This window comes from Sitodiplosis mosellana, unplaced genomic scaffold (assembly GCF_009176505.1).
Source record: "Sitodiplosis mosellana isolate CC-2019 unplaced genomic scaffold, AAFC_SMos_1.0 Smas_scaffold_5, whole genome shotgun sequence".
NCBI lineage: Eukaryota > Metazoa > Arthropoda > Insecta > Diptera > Cecidomyiidae > Sitodiplosis > Sitodiplosis mosellana.
In genome coordinates, this window is record NW_022595248.1 from 2,629,908 (window position 1) to 2,650,361 (window position 20,454).

General features: G+C 37.5%; 1 protein-coding gene across 1 annotated transcript; it reads right to left on the bottom strand.

Annotated features, from left to right (window-relative positions):
* Window positions 1-195: 195 nt before the first annotated feature.
* Window positions 196-11,787, bottom strand: LOC129566775 (uncharacterized). Its single transcript, XM_055443002.1, has 2 exons — window positions 11,018-11,787; window positions 196-1,481 (listed from the first exon to the last, which is right to left on the bottom strand). Exons 1-2 carry the CDS (start codon window positions 11,508-11,510, stop codon window positions 1,147-1,149), a joined length of 828 nt encoding a protein of 275 aa, XP_055298977.1. The 5' UTR covers window positions 11,511-11,787; the 3' UTR covers window positions 196-1,146.
* Window positions 11,788-20,454: the final 8,667 nt, after the last annotated feature.

The window sequence follows — 20,454 nt, forward strand, 5'->3', positions numbered from 1 at the left end:
TTGAAAGTTTCCAATTGAAACCTGCTTCAATAAATCATCATTCGCAAACTGCATGTTAATTTTTTTTATTACTGATAATAAAAGTTTGACTGATGTTTTCTCCAACCCACGGAAAATACTAGTTCCAACGTACCATACTTAACTATTTTATGTGGTCAACCAAATCTGAAATGAACGAAATGAAATGCTTCGCAATTGATTTATTAATTGTTTTTATTGAAATTCGTTTGAATCCATCCAGTGTGTGTGTGTGAAATGGTACATGCTTTAGAAAATCGTTAATACAAAAGGCGTTAAAACTAGCATCTAAAAATCAATGAAAACCGTATTTGTTTTGGATTGTGTCTGTGTGTAAGAGTGAGTGTAGCACAACGGAAAGTAAGTAAAGCGATTTAACGGAACTACGAACATTGATCCGGATGTGTTTAAATGCAAGCTCTGGCTTTCTTGTTTTATTTTTCAATAGAAAATATATAACGTACATCTTTTATTGAAGAAAGTTGAAGAGAAGTTGATGATCGAACTATGTTCGATGCGAAATTTTAATGAATTTTCAAAAACAGAGAAATAGATAGAGATAGCGAGTTGATTGCTTTTGAATTTTATTTTTGCTCATTTTACGTACTTTTTTTTTACATAAAAGTTTGCACAAAAGTCAATTTGTCATTGAATTAGGTCAAAAATGGCTTCATTTTCCTTAACAACTAAATTTTTTCATGTTTTCTTCGTTCAAGAGTATTTTCGTATTTTCCAAAATTTCTGTTTTTTTTTCAATTTTCTTGATTTGTTCCATCAATTCTTTGTGCTTTTTTTCTTCCAAAGTGTCCTTGCAATTTTTTATAAAACTTGCATTATGAATATCATATACTACAGTATAAAAAGAGAAAAGAAACTTAAAGAAAGAACAAAATAAAAAACGTTGTCTCAATTTTCTCGCCAGATAACGAAAAGACAAAAGAAAAATCAATGAATAAATAAATAAATTTGTCTTAATTTCTACGGCATAAATAAATAATAATGATGAAAAGCAAATTTTAGTATACAATAAATGTGTCTAATAGTAAAATTAACTGCCAGCCGGCTTGAATGTTGCTCAACTCGTTCAGCAAACAACGATCCAAGGCGATTTCATTCCAAAAACTCTGCTTATTCCGTTTTGTACGAATAGGCGTTGTAGGCAAGGTTTTGAGCTTCGTTTGAACGACGATCCCATCCACCACCACCACCATGACCGCCAGATGATTGCCAACCTCCGCCTGAGCCACCAGATGACCATCCTCCGCTTGATCCACCACTCTGTTTACTCGATAACAGCTTCTTGATACCAATGATACCGGCCAACAACAATGCGATCTTCGACACGATCAACGCTTTTCCGGCCAATAAATACAAACCGGCAATTGCGACTGGAACCAATGCAGCCATTTTCATTGCAAAGCCCATCATCATCATGCTCATCATCTTCTTCATTTTGCCACGACCTAGAAATGTTGATATAAAAGAACAAAAATGAAATTTAATCTTAAGTAAGCATAAGAATGGAATTTAGGTAGGCACATGAACAAAATTTTTTTTAGCAAACACAAGAATAAAAATCATTTTTTCATATTTTTCGTCTCTATGTAGATCGTACGAATAGAATTATGTCAGCGTTTTATTGTTGAATTGAAATGATACGGTTGAGTTCGGCCGATTGAGAGTTTTATAACTGGACCATCTTCAATAGCACAAAAATGTTCGCGCATTACTCAATTCGACCAATTCAATTTCGACCATACACATGTGACATAAAACGGTACTCGGTCGCGCCGCAACACTTCTAGAACGAGAAAGAATAGACGTATTTGGAAGAAGATCGTCATAATAATAAGTTGCTCTGATCCACTGACTTATATAACGCCGCGCAAACAAACGAATCATAACGCGTGCACGCAACGAGTTGCACAATAATGGCAGACGATTTTATGAATTTGACTGCTGATGCTGATACTAATCATGCGAAAGCAACATACCGATTTAGATGAGTCGAAGTAAGCCAAGAGTCGAAAAAAACTAAGTGATGAGCTCGATTTGATGCTACGCATGTATGAATGTTTTTAACATGAAATTGGAATCACGTGCTCGAAATCTTTAACATAGCGGTTTTTGGCATATATTCTCTTAGATCCAAGCACACGTAAAAGAATGGAATCGACGAAATGCTACGCTAATGCGAGAAGTAATCACATCAGCCTATTTTTTTTTCTTCAAAAAGTAATTGTTTTTATTTACTGTTTCTCGCGAACTTCGGGAATAACAGAATTTTTTTTCTGTTTTCAAACAGAAAAACAAGTGCATGTCGATCGACCTTTTCTAGTTTTTGTTTATTTATCTTTTTTTCTTGTGAAACATAGAAAAAATGAACCAGTGTCATGTCATTTCAATCTGACGCAAAAACCAATTTTGACACAACTTTTTCAGTGTGTTGTTTTCTTTCGGTGACAAAACAGAAATAAATTATGTAGCAAAAGATGTTGAGTGACAATTTCATCGTGCGTCAACAGCACCAACAATAAAAGTGTGTCGACGTTTACAAGCCACTTTTGTGGTGATTTTCATTCAAAAAGGGCTTTCATTGAGGAGATTATCCAAGAATATTTATACTTTCTCCCACAAAACACACCGAACAATAATAGAGAAGCCACAGAAGAGAAAGAACGCATTCGATTTCTTGCTAAATGGCAAAGCATTTAATTTCATATGAATGTCATGGAATGATGGTTTAGACAGTTGTCTCTTGTTATTGCTTTATTTGTCACTAATTCGCAATTTTTCTTTCTTTACCGAGTGCCGCCTCAACGACTCTTCTTTTTATTTCGTCGCTTTGTCTGCGTCTTCTTAACACATTACCGATCGGGCAATTAGAAATGAAAATACCGAACCAACGCAATATGAGCAATTGTGTGCGGTGGGTTTGTCGCATTCCACACTCTAATCGGTGGCTAATCAGATCGTATTTCAGTTTCTTCTGGTGACAATGTGTGCGTATCGATTGGGTGTCACACTGTACGCACGCGCTCGATGGCAAGCATTTATTTGATCACATTTTACGTGTGTCACGATTGACATATTTCAAAGCCGTTGCTGACTTTTTTTTCACAGAAAACTTGGAAAGTGGATTCCATGGGTACGCGATATGTGGCAGATCAATTTGTTTGGTATATTCCATATCAGTGGCTGGGAAATGGCATTGAAGAGAAATAAATGTAATTGCCGAGCGTATGAAAATGCAAATAGTACGGCTGATTTTTTTTCAATCGCCAGCCAATCCCCATGCCACTAACTAGTGACTTGTCATCGACAATGTGTCGCTTTATTCTCATTGATTTGGTACGTGATCTTCGGTTGAATCTTTCAACTTGAATACACAGACGATTCAAACCTCTTGTGGTGTGCATCTTCCCATTCAATCCATGTCGCGTATCAATGATTGTCGTAAATCGTTTCGTTGGTTTGTAGAAAATTCACATTTGCAAGCTAAGTTATACGTCCCCGTTTTCGTCATTGCATCGAGACATTGTTTGCGATTTTTTGCTTTCTTTCGTTGTTGCAATGCCTGCGCAACAGTACACCAAATGCACACTTTGGATGCATGCTCGCTATGCACACTTTGTTCATCGTACAACGCTCAATCGATGTGAATCGTTGGAATCACTATGCAACGATGTATATTCATGAGCGTGACCTTTCTTCTCTTCTTCAATGTTAAATATCATCAGTTTCATATTTGCACATCTACCTCATACACTCACGTCGACATTGGATGCACCGTGTGCCGTTCAAGAAAATGCCATTTGATTTTACTTTTGCTCAAGCTGTTCTCATCTAGTTAACATTTTCTATTTCACTATTTTCACCATAAACACAGCCAAACGGTATAATTGTTGACCTCCATATATGTGATTCTCATGCGTTTATTTCGCATTTTCACCATTATTGTTGCAATAAATTTTCGGGCGATGGAAAAAAGTAAAAGTAGTTTTTGGTTTGAACAAAAAGTGTTGGGCATAGAGAAAATAGACAAATTTGTTTTCTGCGTACAAGAGATTAACACCAGAAAAAACTGCTCCATAGCAAAACAAAACAACTTCATTCAATTTAATGGGAAATTTCCGACTCTGATAAAAGTGAATTAGACGCGCTCCGTGTAATGGATGTTTAGTTGCTGTTTCTTTCTTCGAAATTAAATTGCCTTTTGAGTAGCCAAGAGCAACGATGGCAATGAAAGAAATCCAGAGAAGAATGATACTTGGGCTACTATAAAAATGGTTAAATTACACATTTTAAACACATATAATTTTACTTTTCATTTTTTTTCTGTGTGTGATTCGAAATGGTAAAAAATTGTGCAGAAAAAACAACACTTCAATGCTCGCCTATTTCTTTCCAAGTGTTTCTCTTGTTTTCACGTTGTTTTACTGCCCAAAACGACAGCATCCGATTCTAACCATCGTTTGCCAAAAACGCCAAAAAGAAAAACCAAATTATTTCTCTCTTTTTAATTGGAACCATTTTTTTCTTCATTTTTTTTTTACATTTCATTCATTGCCAAATGGATAAACCGCTCGTTGTTTGTATACCTTTTCTCTTTTCTTTCTTTCCATGGGCATTTTCTTTTCAATTGTCCGACAGAGTTGTGTTTTATTAACTAACCTACACTGTATGGATACATTGCACTGGTGAAACAATTGTTTTTGCACAAAAGACGTCGACGCGAGAGAGAGTAAATTGGTGTGAATGTTTTGTCTGCACTCGACACTCGGGCAATGGACCAAAGCTAAATCGACTTTAATTTTCCCTTTTTGCCCAGTTCCCATTTTGTTGACGTATTTTATACCGCCACTGCTAACGCCGCCAAACATTCGTTGCTTCCGAAGCACGAGCAATTGGCGCCGATCTTCTCGCCTTTTTGGTTACATGTTGAAGGATTGAAATATCCCAGGCTATTTTTTACGTTGTTGGCTTTTGTATGCCCATTGCTCACATTCAAATCGACTTGAAATGGTTTTTTTTGTGCGACTTTTGTAACATTTTCATTTCAACTTGAAATTTTTCAAGCAACCGTTTTGATTCATGAACTTTATTTGCATGTATTGTCTCCGGAATCATTAATCATGGAGTGATTTTCTCGCCGAAACGACAGCACTTTCGGTTTTTAGAGCATCGGAAGTATGCTTTTGATGTCGGGTTTTTTTTTTGGTCGCAAATTGATGTTGAGACAACAGACGAGTTTTTCATGTTTCATTTTTTGTCGATATATTTCAATCGATTTTCATGCGAGCAAACCGCTTATATCGGTTTCATTTTCATGGTTTTCTTCATCATTTCTTGTTGCTTTTCTTCTCTCAAACAGAAGAAAAACGATTAAAATTTTTCGATAGTCGATTATTTACAGCAGAAATCGATTTTCGCCCTGAAAATTAGCAATGCTTCGAGCCAATATCCGGTGCAATTCGATTTTCGATCTGCATTCCTTTTCGGTTTTCATTTCACTTGGAATCGATTCGATGGAAAAAACCATTCGGTCTTTAGTGGCAAATAAACGCCTGCTAATCGCACGATATTCGTGGAAATTAAGAAATTGTTATGATTTGGCCGAAAAATTAAAGCATTTTGAAAGTAAAATGCAACAAAATCTACGCTCGCTGCAAGCACGATTCTTTTGGTGAAATAGAAAAAAAGAGAAAATCCCTCTTTCTGTCGTAATTGAGCATCGAGTGCATGGCATTTTTTTTTTTCGTTCTTACAAAATAAACACACAACTCATGGTTTAGATTGTGAAGGCCTTTCAATCCGGAATCTGTGTGTATGTGTGTTCGTTCATAGCGATTCCAAGTGGTTTGGAATACAAACGGTCGGGACCAATGCAATGCAATGCACGATCACGATTCTATACATAATGGCTTGGCGCTGTCTATTTGCATTTTGTGCATCTTTTTAACAACAAACCATATCTGGCCATCGTATAAATCATACGAATGGTTCTTTTATTGCCATTACCCCGGCCACTGAAACAGCTACGAAAAAAGAGATAGTCGTGTCCTATTTTCCAACATTGGATGAAACAACAGCAACAACAAAATGTGCACTCTGTGTTTATTTGCTCGCTTGGTTCGCAGCCAGTGTAGGCTTTTGTATACACTTTAATTCTATATACTTTTGTCTCGCTATTGGCTCCTTTCGATGGCTTTGGTTTTTGCAACATTTGCACATAGACAATAACAATCGAGCAAAAATCCAAAGAGAAAGTAATGCCTTGACCTTACGGCGATGAACAACCGATGAATTTTCAATGATTAAACCCAACATGCGCATGCCCACATTTACACTGTGATCAAGAGATTGCAGGATGTTATTTTTCACCTCGAAACATGATCGCAAGGATGTAATTGAATATTTTGATTTATGACTCGTTGAAACGAATCATTTTTCATTGGAATGAAGATAATTGAGGACATTTCTAGTGTCTTTCGGTTTTTTTTTTACATTTTTTAATTATTTTTTTCTAACTTTTTATGGAAATTTTTCATTTTTTTCTCTTTTCTTCCAATTTTTCCCTTCTTTCATTTTCTACAGTTTTCATTGCCCACTTGTTGAGCCTCTCTCTCTATTTCAGCTGAATCTCTCTACTTCAGTGTTCAAACAACGATGCAGTCAAAGGTTTAATTCATGCCATTGATCAATCGAAGAGTTGGTGTAACGAATCTATTGCTCTCTCAGTATGGGATCATGAAAATGGTTCGATATCAAAGGTGGCCCCGTATGATTCACGACGCAGTGAAAGTGTAAAATCATCCAGAATGAATGTTTGGACTATTTTTTTCTTCTTCTCCACAAAACCAGCGATAATTGTTCAATATTCGCACCAAATGGATCGTGTCACTGTTTTTTTTTTTGCTCAAAAAGTGGAACCTGATCATGAAAAAAGTTACCCATTGAACAATAATAACATTCCAACAATGAGCTTGAGTCGGAAAATGGGAAATGAACATCATACGCACAATTCAATGGAAAGTTGTTCTGTTGCCCGTGACGCCAAAGAAAACTATTTGGAATAATTTTTTTTCCCTCAAAACTCTACTGATCTCAATTTAAGCGCGTCGTTTACCAATAGAACAGCAATAATAGTATAGTATCAAGAGCGCGTTTTTTTTTTATTGAGCTCAACAATGCGACTGCAAAATACAAGTCGGCATCAATTCGTGTATGTGTTGTTTTTTTAGTTGATTTCAACACTTTTCGTTCAACAGTTTTTCGCTGATTGCTATTGTGTATGTATGGTAAAGAACATGAACTATATTCTGATTTTTTTTTCTTTTTTTTTTCAGCGAGACGTTCTTTTCCATGGTTTTCATTCACATTAAATACAACTGAGTGCGCGAACAACTGAAAAACACAGCATAAATCAGGTTAATTGCACATGAGCGAAAAAGACAGCGAGAAAGATACAGAGGCGGCGAAAAAAGTAAAAAAAATACGGCCCAAAGAACGCGTACATAATTAAATAGACGAGGCGCACAGCAGCTGAAGAAGAAGAAGAAGAAGAAGAAGAAAGAAAACACAATGCCTATCATGTTCTGTTGTGTTGTTCAAAGTGTGAATTACCTTTCAGTCAGAGATAATGTGCGTACGAAATAAGCAATCGAAACGCAACAACAACAACAACAACAACAACAAAAAGTAGAATTGAAAGAAATGTGCGGAAAAGAATGCGATCGACTCAAAGTCGAGCACACCACAAAAGAAGTACACATCATCAGCGCAAACCACCAATCTGGATCATGCCTTATGAATATTACTAATTCGTTTTAAATGTACGATTTATTAAAAAGAAGAAAAAAAAAGAAGTGTATCTTTCTCATGTTCTAGGGCAACCGCTCGCATTCAATTATCATAAAGAAAATATAGATTTTTTGTTGTTGTTCTCTGTCGGTGAGATTCAAAACGAAAAGACGTCGCTTTTGGAATTTTTCAAAATGAAACGATATTAGAGATGAAGGGAAAAAAATTTAGCAGAATTGCCGCAAATTCACATCAATTTTTCCATTTATTGCCGTAAACGAATGTTTTAGAAAGAAATTTACCGTACCGATAAAGGACCCGAAGCAATGTTTTATGTGGCACATGTGGAGAAATGCTCTTTTACCGCGTGTGTGCTTGTGTGCTGGCCGCGTTTTCCATTTTCGACACGCCATTGAAAATTACAATGCCAAAATCCGAAGTCAATCAACAAGTGGCAATTTCATTTGATTACTTTTTATATGCGATTGTTTTGGAAATTGCGATTCCTCTCTTCATTCTTTTCATTTCATCCAATTTCAAACAAACGGCGGCTAAATTAAAACCGACATTAACACTTGGCCCATTTTATGGGCATGCTCGATTCCTCCGACAATTACATCTGGAATATAAACGAGTTGAATAAGTTTTTCATCGAAGAATTTTACATCTAAACATTTATTGATTGATGCGTTGCTCGGCGGCGGGCATTTTTCTTCACTAAATATGGAAAGGTAATTTTGATCGACCAAACACATGATTATGCGTATTTGAATTGTGTGTACGGTGGCCACGCAGAAATAGTGGCGTCAGTCACACTTGGTCAATCGGTCATTGTGCGAATCGGTGGAAGAAAGTGAATGAAAGAGCCACTATTTGATCAATAAAAATTAATGATCTGACGAATTTTTCTTAATCGAATCCATTCGGCGGTTTGAAATGAGTTTTAATCAATTTAATTGTTATTTTCTGTTCAATTCAGCGCAGAGAAATGATTCTAGTGCGGAAATCGTGACTCATGCATTTTGGACAAGAGCGATTTTGCGAAGCGGGATGCAGATTGGCAAAATGATCTATTCTTCTGTGGGTCAATGAAAGACGCTTGGTAATTTAATAATAATTAAATCAAATCCATGATTTGAATATTCAGCATATCCATAGAGAAACATTCAGTCAATGAATAGTACGGTGAGTTCATTCAATCAAGAATATATTTATTACTCTTTGAGTTTTTTACTTGTTCGAAAAGCATAATCCGAATCAAAGAGCGAGAAAAACAAACGTGCAAAAGCAAGCGATTTTATTAAATTTTACGGAGTGTCGATTTGACTGAATGAGAAATAGGAACGAATCAACTGAACTGAAACTCATTCCACCTCAATTAAATCGGTAATAAATCGTTGAACAAATTCTCGGCATGCACACGTGTTTGCACACTTGGTTACTGCATAGCATAGCATCGTGTGTTTTCACTGCGGCGAATGCGTGTGCAAATAAAGCGTGAAAGAAGAACAACAACAACAACAAATTATGAATCATAAGATAGTGTGATTGTTAAAATGTTGAATGTCTTGAGAAATGATTGAAATTGACGATTGGCGATCGAGAGAGTAGTGGTGATTTTATTTTCGATATCGACTGCAGGGCAAAACACACACAATGACTCTGCAGGTAGAATGTGTGCGGAGAACGAGAGAAAATTGGGAGTCTATGATCTGTCCCTGTGTGAGAGTCAAATGGAATATTGAAATTACTATTATTTTCGAATTATTCAATTATTTACGTCTTTCTATTTGCAGAACACTAGCACGCAAATGCATCGTAAACGAAAGATAGAATGGAAATCTCAGCATCATTCTATCACATCGTGTATGTTTCCCCGCTCGTTCTCAACATTTGTTATGCCTTTTCTGTATACGTATGATTTAATTTTCCAGTGTGTTGTTGGTTTAAAATCATTCGTCGAACAAAATGAACGGTGGAAATAAGCCAACCGTTGACCCACTTCGATTCGGTGTTGGTACTAGTTTTTCCCAGCGCCGTCGATTGTAAACAACCAGCTACAAGCGAATATTCCGCTGTGTAAATAATGGAAAAACACACGAAACGTGATCTTCTTTAACCACTTTCAAATAATAAAAACAACATTTCGCCGCGTCATCATCGAACATCCGAATCCGTATGGTGCACGGTGTTTCATACGACACCATGTTAAATGACACTTAATCGAAAATAATTCCTGTTTTCCCTGACAGATACGTTAGAAATGCTGAGTTTTCTGCGCATCATCTGGTGAGTGGCTAACGACTTTTTCCTCATTAAACGACATGCAAAGCAATCATGAGCCTCGCATCAATGTTTAAAATTGAGTGTGCGTTTTTCTTGAAATTGAATGTGCGAATACAATTGCGCGGGAAACGTGATAAATCGATTCGATCACATGCATTGTTGACGATGTTTGCACACAAACCGCACGTTGCTCGAAAACGCAGCCACTTAATGGTTTCGATGGCGTCTTGAAAACAAGTTTACTTTTGCAAACCGTACAATTTTGCTGTGTGAATGCAAACCAGAATCGTTTGTGAATGGAATTTCTTCACTTTTACGAATGCCACGTACACGGACGTACTCAAATACTATTTATTCAATTTTTTTCTACTAAATTCATATATTCTTCAAGAACAGCTCTTGACTCATTCCAATTTGCGGTGGAAGCTTCGCACAGTTGTTTTTTACTTCTTCTTTATGTAATTTACATTTTACCGGTTATTTGCGTGAAACGAACCACTTTTGTTTACAATTTAACATGAGCTCGATAAACAAAAAGAAACCTGTTTCAAACGTGATCATTCCGTAGTAATAAAATTGTTAGCGGTTTTTGGACTCTAATAAATCTTCACAAACAACGACAGTGGCTTGTCAAACGGAAATTGGTGCAATTTGGTATTGCGATTGTCGAACAAAAACCAAGACCGCAATTGAACGATCATCGCAGGGAATTTTCTACACAAATTGATTTGACTTTAAAACGTGCCACAATGTTTGATACGGCAGATCTTTTCTTAGCACTACATAAAATGGAAAAAAAACGTTCTGAAACTTTTGAGTAAAATTGATCTGGTTTTTTGATTTTATTCTCGGTTTAAAACTGAAGTGAATTGTGAAATTAAATCAAATGTGTGTGTTTCAGAGGGCTCACCTTCTTCCATTCCACGTCCCAATTCGTTGGGTGTTACTTGTGGCAGGCTGATTTGAATTTTGCGACCGCTAATGTAATTGGCCAATTTATCCGTAAGCATATTGTTGAGGAAATAATCGCGATCTTCCATGCTGCGAGGCATCATTTGATCCAAATCATGTTCGTTGAGTGCTTTGGCCGTTTTTGCCGTTGCTGCTGCATTTTCAACGCCAACCACACGAACGCCATCACCAACGTTAATCACATCGATTTTTGAGATGCGATCAATAAATGTAACGGCTTTTTTCTTCAAACACATTGCCACACCGCCATCCGATCGCTGGCACTCGTCATAGATTCGCATTACTGTTCGTAATCCTGGTGCTGCATTATTACTATTATTTGTTCGTTGCTCCTCGTCGATCGCCGCCGTCGCTGCCGCTGCTGCTGCTGCCGAACAAATCACTGCCCATAACAACACTATGACAAATCCACTATAGACTTTGTGCAACATTTTGTCCAACTTTTTTTTTTGTTAGGTCGCTTCAAAAATGTTCAAGAATCAATTGAGAAAATTCTTCGCGCACCAAAAATCAAACTCAAACAATTTTCACGTACTGACCGATGAAGTAGAGGAAAAAAAAACAACGGAACAATCACAACAAAAGGAATCACTCGCCGAGAAAAAAAAATTGAGCAAAGAAGCTTGAATGAACACTGTGTGAACTGTGCTGTGTTTTTTTTGTGACTTTGACCGTGCGCTGGCTAGATTCTAACTGGTGGTGTTCGGTGATAAAGCAGTCATATTTATATAAAAATCGTGTGAACTTGCATTTTATTATTGTAATCAAATTGTATGGCTGTGTGTATGTGTGTGTGTGTGTGTATATGCCCCGACACAGGCGACGAGAGTGTGCGCTGTGAGCACAATAAGCCAAGTACACAATGACTACGCGGCGACGAGTCGACAATGGCGCAAATGTCTCGGTGAGAAGTCAAGAGTGTTGAACGAGAACGAGCGAACGAGACAGCCCGAAATAACAGCAACAGCAATAAGCGAAAAAGCTAAATGGAAAAATAGGTAACGAAAGAAAATACGTGAAAAAGTCTACTAACATAGATTGAGCAATGCAAAGGAGAATTTCAAGTTGGTTCGACGGCGAAAACAGTGTAGAATGGCAATGCGAATCTCTTTTGCAACGAGAGAGTCGAAGAGAGTGATGAATGTGTGTATTGGAGCTAGCACACGGACGGCGGCCACAGCGTCACGGCTACGAATTCCGTTTGTAAGTGTCAAAAGAGGAGAGGTGAAATGAAGCAAATCCGATTTCGATTTCGATTGTGGCCAGCCCTCCAATCACAAACACACATACTCTTAGCTACTTGGTTCATTCTGGTTTGTCAGCCGCACTAGATCATAGACCGCACGAGCAATGTGAGCGAGTGAGGAGAAGTTATTCGTTTTGATTCAATTGAAGCCGCATAAGGTTAAACGGCACTGCTTTGATCACCAAAGAAAGCTGTGAATCTATTCCGTCGTGGTCGTTTGGATGTAATGCCAAACATTTGAACTACTGGCGATGGTGATGTGTGTGTGTGTATATGTATTTTACAACCTGGTACAATTACATATGTTATACACTTTTCGAAATATCTATATTTTATGGCATTGTTTGTTTGAGTCACGATCCGCAATTGCGGGAAAAAATTTCTTCTTCTCCATTCGCAAAGGAATCTTCCACATCTCTATTTTGATAGTGTTTTTTTTTTCGTTTTTTATTGGTAATCAAATCAATCCGGATGCATCTTTAATCACATCGGCTCTTCCAGTGTGTATTTACCACAACGATGGCAAAATCATTGAGATCGAGAGAAAGCAAAAAAAACAACATATCGCATCGCACTGCTTCGGATGCATACCGATTTGGCCCGTTTATTATTTTCCACATTCATAATGATATCACATTTATTATTCGCAACTCTTCGTCTTCGTTATTTTTGTTGTTGCTATTATTATTATTATTATCATTAATTTTTCTTTTTTGTTTATCATTAGCTATTTTTGTAGGCTTTTAATTCCGTCGACTAATTTCATGACCTTTCTCCTCATTGTTATTATTACCATCGAATGAGATTAGACTTCACGATTCACTTGCGTTTCGGTCGAACCATTCAAATCGATTTCAAGCCATAACTCTATGTCTATGCGCAAGATGTGTTTATGTGCATGTGTGATGGCAATTCTTTACGTATAGAAATGGTTTCAGCGATAGACAACAGCAGTAGCATCAGAAGGCAACAGTCTTTCATTCTTTATGGCATCGTTGATGATGATGCTGCATGGATGTTTGTAGCGATTTGCACGGTGCATCTTGAAACAGGCACATACCGAAATAAACCTCAACTACATTTGACCTCTATACACAGTTCCCATGTTGAAGAGCGCGCGCCAGTTCGCCCATGTCGAATGAACGAACGAATGAACGAGCAAGCAAGTGAGTGAGCGCTAGCGTACAGAGAAAATAGCATCAGTCACAACGAACATCGGATGGAAATGAGTCAATGTTCACGAAGGGGAGAAAAGATAAAAGTAACGACGAACCGCTGAATGCTCGCATCAAAAGCGATCGCTTTGCCTTCAATGCCATTGTACTTTTCTTCATTTTCCTCCAGTTTATCAAACTATTCATTTTTTTTTCTCTGCTGTGTTTTTGTTTTATCGCCAGATCACAAGATTAATCGCATTTAATATAATGTTGACAATTAAATAAGCGAAATGAAAGCATGCAAAATACGCAAAACGATATGCTAACAGTGGAATATTCACAGGCGCACACGTAGCGAAAAAAAAATGGCAACGCTTGAAAACGATCCCAATGTCAGACATTAATTACATTATTATATTTCGTTTACCCGCGTTTGCCGTACATTTTATTCGAAATCCATATTTTCTCAGCGTTCATTTCATTTCGTCGTCATCGTCGTCATCGTCGTCGTCATCTTCGTTGTTGTTGTTGTTGTTTATCTCAATCTATTGAGCTTGAATGCGAGAGAGCCGCTTGCAATGCATCAAATATTAGGCTTTGTATAAAAGCCATAAATTAGATACTCCGGTATATAACCCATGAGATTGGGTCGCATTTGATCACCATGATAATGGGTGGTGAAAACTCAAGTGAAAGACTAACAACAAAATTCGCTGGAAATGAAAAACACGAGCCAAAACACAAAGCCCACCGAATTAAGAGATAAACGCGCATTTGATGGAAGCAAAAAAAATAAGAGTTTCATAAATGGTTCAATTTGCATCGTTTTGTCGTCATCGTCCACGGTTGATGGTCAGTCAGTTGAAAGCGGCGTATAATAATTTTTTTTTTGTACCTCCGTTGATACCATTCTCGTTCGATTTCGTTTGGCCTTTGCGAGTGAGCGCATGCGAGAGAGAAATGACGGAAATCAAAGCCAAATAGCATTGTCTTGTTTTGTAAGAAGCTGCTCGAAATTATAGTTTAATAGACGTGTATTCATATCGTACAGCCATGGTAAAAGAAGTAACACAAATAGTTAGGAATTAAGTTGTAATTACAAATTGGACAGCAGCAATTGCAATATAATAGACAATTTACCAGAAGACATCACACAAAAGCCAAATAATTTTCACTGTTTACCTCATATCTGGTAGTATAGCGGGGGGAAAACGAAGAACAACGCGGTAATACCAATCAGTTGGCCATTGTACAGGCGTCATTTCATAAGACATAATAAGCGTAGAATGAGCGATTTTCTGAAGATTTTCGTTTTTTTTTTTTGCAGTTGCTGCCGCTGCGGCTGCTAAATGAAAAATCAACCACAACTCGGAATTTCTCTTTGCCAAACGAGTGAAAGAAAAGGAAAAGTACGCTCATGAAAGTCGAAGTGAAAAATGCGGCAACCGATCACTAGAAATTTTTTTGGAATCATTTCATTAAAGAAACAACATAAAAGAAAGAAAAATAGTTTGTTTGGCTTGCGGTGCATGTATGACAAATGGGCTATGCAGTCAAATGTTGACCAAGTCACATACTCTAGAACACATTTTTACTTTTTAAAAAGGGGACAACAATGTACGACACCCATACGATTCTTGAATGACTTTGCGAAAAACAGAGTAGAAATGAAGAATAAGAAGAAGGAGACGCGGCAAGCAAGCATTTCTGCATTAAATATTTATAAAAATAAACATTTCTCACTTGTCTCAGCCGGTTCCGTTAATTGCCTAGAATCAAAGACTCTTCCATTTATTCTATAAACAGAACATAGTTTTGTGCAGCAAAGGTAAAGGCAACGAACACAGTTTTGCACCGGGAAAAGAACATTGTTTTGCTAGAAGAGAAAATGATGGAAAGCTACACATTTCGATATCGCTCGAACCCACTGAACCCGAGAAATACTTTTGATTTTTATCGCTATGGCCTACGTGATGGATCAGTGAAAGAAATTTCTTTTTCCTTTGAGGTGCGCTTTTAATTTATGTCATTAGAACAAAATGACAAAGAAAGTTTTTGTTTATCGTTCGGTTTGGTACAACGATATCCAGTTAATACGCACTTTGGTCATACCGGATCGGACTGAGTCGGTAAAGAATAAAGTGTTGGGCCTGATGGCGCTAATAAAAAAAAACCTTTACCACGGTTTGAAATTTTCTGGGCGACAGCATTTTTTTGTTTTGCTTTTATTAGCCAAGGCGGAAATTTAATCATTAACCGAAGAATTTGTCTCCATGAACACATTCATGTGTGTTGTTTAACAATATCAGCACGTCTAATCGGATGATGTGGCTGAGTGTTATCTAGGTCACACATACCGATTTTGTTTCATAAATAAAACAACAAGAACCATAATTTATACGTTGAATCTCACCAAAAACACACGATCCGCAATGAAGAAACAGCAGCAGCAGAGGGAGAGAAACAAACGAACGAAATAAATTTTAAACAAATTACAAAACGTGAACGAAAGTTTTTCTCGCATGTCAATCCGTGCCATCAATTTCATCGATTTCCTTTGTGAGCTGCAGCATTTCTCATGAAAAAAAAAACGAAAAGACCTTTAGTGCCGATTGAATGTAAAGAAGAGGAAAAAAACCTAAATGTATGCAGCTGTTCTTTTGTTTTTTTTTCATCTTCGTTGGCGCGCCAAAAATCATATTTTCAGTTATTACAATCGATTGTTTTGCGATGGATGCGAAATGAGAAAACGTGCATCTGATGAATGACGTGGTCAATAAATAATAACGATAATTTGATTATCCCAAGATCAATCACATCATCGAGCATTAATAAATGGTTTCGATGGCCAAAATTTGATTGTTTTGCGAACACTTTTTCGCCTCGCATCCCAAAATATTGATTGGTTTCGACTACTAATCGCGCACCGATTGGCTACTGATTCCCATTAGCATTCGAAATGTGATGATGTGGCGGATTTTCAAGCGTCTTCCTATCATAGTATATCAATGCTCACGCAGGTTTCTATTTTACACGCTGCGGCCCAAACAAAGCGAAAGAGCATAAAGAATTGCTCGCCGAGCGATTTTCATCTGGTGAATATAAAAAAAAATTCACATGGGGTTAATGGCAACCAAATGGAAAAGTCGTAAAGCTAATTTTTCTCCCGCTTTTGGGCTTCAACGAAAGAAAGTGATTCAAAGACGAAATCATAATTGAATATCACAATTTGGTTTCACTTGACTCTTGTTTTTCTTCTTCTTTGTTCATTTTTGGCATTGCCCACTCTTATAGACATTACATTGTGTGTAGTTTCAATTTTTTCTGTTGTTCATCCGTTATTTGCTGCTTTATAATGGTAATGTTGATGCTGATGTGCTTATATATTCTATGTGAATTTGATGATTTAAACATCTTTATTTTGTTCATAGACAATGCTCATATGATTCATGATATTGATAAATCCAGCCAAAGATTGCTGCTGCTGTTGCTGCCTTCGGTACTGATTTTTTGTTGTTGCTTCGTTCGTTTCTTCATTGTTCATTTCACATTCAATTGAATTATTTGAAAAGCACTTTCATACAAAGAAATCGAGCGAACGCGAATCGAAATGAATGAACGAACGAACGAACGATCGCGCGAGCGAGCGAGGCAAGCAAGCGCATTTTTTGATCAATTGAAGATGCACCGAGTTGGAAATTTATGTGCTGCTCCACGTGTCCGTTTTAGCATTGCAAATAAAACGAAAACTCCCATCTTCAAGTCGAAACACCAAGCGAATGAGCGAACGAGAGAGCGCACACCTGATGAAAATTCCATATCATTTGCACTGCTTGTAAAAGTCGATACAGAAAGAAAAGAAACACTTGAAGATGACGGCGATACGGGCAAGAATGCGCCGCGGTAAAATCGTGATCGGACGTTTTCCAAAACTTATGACTCGATTCGTATGCCAAAACTACTGATAATAAACATTCAAGTGATTGCATTCACGTTTTTTTCATTATGTTCATGTTTTTTTTTCAGCTCGTTTTCAGTTTTTTGTTTCATTTTTCATCGCGAAACTATGATGCTCATTCAATGAGATCGGTTTGGTGTGGAAGATGTAAAATTGCAGAGTTTGTGTGTTCATGGGCGCTGAAATTGAAACAAAAATAAGCACTTATGCATGGCATTACAACGCAATGTGTCTCCTCTCTTCGCTTTCTTCGTGTGATATCTTTTTTCCAGTGAATTGATGTTGTTTTTTTCGTTGTTTATGCAAACATGTGCAACAATCCAATGTCAAATTTGTGCATTGCATTGTGTGTTGTGTGTTGACTGTGGCTGCGGATTGTGTGCAAATAAATGCAAGCATTCTGCATCAACTCTGAAAAATCGTTGATCTTGTGAATTTCTTTTTGTGTTTTCTCTTTCACTTGTTGGCGATTGTGTTGTGACAATGAATTTTCTTCGGTGTTTGTTGACTGAAAAAAGGTGCTTGGCCTGGCCGATAGCAGTTTATCAAATATTTTCGAGACATCGAAATAGAGAGAGAGAGAGAGAGAGAGAGAGAAAAGAGTCAACGTTTCCACGCTTGACCTTTTCTGATTGTTTTTGCACACAGAAAGTCGATTCACTTTATCTCACCGTAAATTTAAAAGTGAAAATGGCCAACGAACAAAAAAGCGAGGAATGAACAAAAACAAAACCATTGCCATTGATTACGGTGCGATGAAAAACTGTGATATCCCTGATTCCAATCCGTGGAATCACTTAAAAAATATTTTTATGTGGATTGCGTGCCGTACAACCAAAATTGAGTGTTTGTCTCCGAAAACTAAATATTTGTCGCATGAGAAATATGCCAAATGTGTGTTTAAATCAACAGTGTCACACCCATCGAATAGTGTGGCCGCTAATTTGGCGTTAACACAAATTGTCTTTAATGATTTCTAAATAACACCAGCCAATTCACAGCAGCAGCAGCGTCATTTTCGTGACGACAATTGGTTCCGTTCATCACCAGCGTGAACAATTTTCGATGTCTTTGTTGAATGCGTGCGCGCATAGAAATGAGCCGCTGTTGTTGTTGTTGTGGTTTTTCATTTTTCAGGTAGAAAGGTTCTCTCACGTACCGCAATATCGCTTTTACTTTTTCTCTCTCTCTCTGCGTCGGCTACAATATTGAGTCTATAACTCAATTTTCACACCAAAATAAAAGCGTTTTTTTCACGTGTTTCTTTCATACCTTCTCGACGATTTTGATTATATCAATTTTTGTTTTTCGTCGATGCTGAGAAATGCGAAACATTGGCAAATATTTGCACATATCCATAAAAAGCCGCGGTAATTAGTTTTGTATTTGATTATTGCACGTCGGCTGAACAAAGCCAGCGACAGTGTATATTCTTCGTCGGAATCAGCCGGATACAAAACATTTGTGTGTGTGTTTCACTCGATTCGCCCGATAGTAATTGTTATCAAAAGTAGCCACAGCGTCACGCTAGTTAAATCTTTCTCTTTGTCCATCGCTTGTGCTTTTCTTTTTCTATCTCCACTGAAAAGAATGCCCATGTCATCTGAATGTGCTGATTTTCTTTTTATTAGCAAGAGCAGCATACTCTCAACTGATCGCATTGTCACGGTCATCGCGCCGCCATCATCGTCGTCGCCTCTGTTCAATTCAAAAGATGGCCAGCAAGAAGTGAAAAGCAATTTTCTCTGTGGGTTTTTAACAAATGAACCCGACCCAATCGCGTTCAATCGATTATGGTCGTAAATTTTGCAATTGCTGTACACGTCAATTTCAATAGAATTGATTTCGTTGACATTCATTTTGGATTCGCTTCGCATTATCGATTTTCACTTGATTCAGTCTCGAGCGGTGCGCGCACCTCTTTTTTTCGATTTCTTGTGACGCTCATTCACTCGATCACACCGTTTTTCATCGGTTTGTTTGGCGTTTATTGAGTTCGATTATATACATTATTGTCTCAATTGTGTTCACTAGCAGTAGTAAGCTGCGCCAGCAGGTAATAAAGCAAATTCTATTTGCTTTTGCAATTAACCTGCGCACTTCTCTGATTAAGTGCGTTCCTCATTCGGTGAACCGTGTTTTCATCATCGTTGACAAATGGCCGAGATTGAGGTTTTGGTTTCATTCAAAAGGAAAAGAGAATTTTCGACTCGCGCGAAAAAAAAACGGCCAACATGCAGGAGAGGGAAACGGTCTTTAATGAAATAGAAAATTTGACGATGATCGCGCGGCCAGTGTCGCAATTAGTCGGGCGCAAAAGAATTAAGGTCAAACATAAGTAAAAGTATAATTCTGTCGGCATTGTTGATGGTCAAGCCAACTGTCGATCAACGCAATTGTTGTCCTAAACACTGGTTTTGTTCTACTCATGTTATTAAGACGTGCTTTGCGCACCTGTGCCAACTTCAAATGCTGCTTCTTTGAGTGGCTTAATTACAAGTTGTAATTTACAAGTAGCCGACATAACTCGAGCGTTTCGCCGTTGAGAGAGAGTCATTAGAAGCACTTCTACGCTTGATTTGGTGCCATCAGAATTACGCTCATTCTCTCTGTACAATGCCAACAAATTGACACATTTCTTGTGAATTTCAAGAATTTTTTAATTCACCTTTGAAAATAGATTTCACTGCCCTTTTGTGTGCGCATATCTATTCATCTCTGTAGAGATCAATAACAGACGCAAAACATCGTGTTTTGCACGATTAGTCGCGGAAATATGCTGCAGTTAACGTGAAAAGATCCTCCACGTGAAATAGGAACCGTTTAGCAAGATTAATGAACTCAACAGCCATTTGAAAACAAACAAAACCGCCTAATTCACAATCAACGATGATAAATTGTTTTCTATTCCACGCAGCTTGGGAATTCTTCGTAAACCACAACTCGACCATTTGCGTGAAGCAAACAAGAGAGAGAGAGAGAGAGAGAGAGAGAGAGAGAGAGAGAGAGAGAGA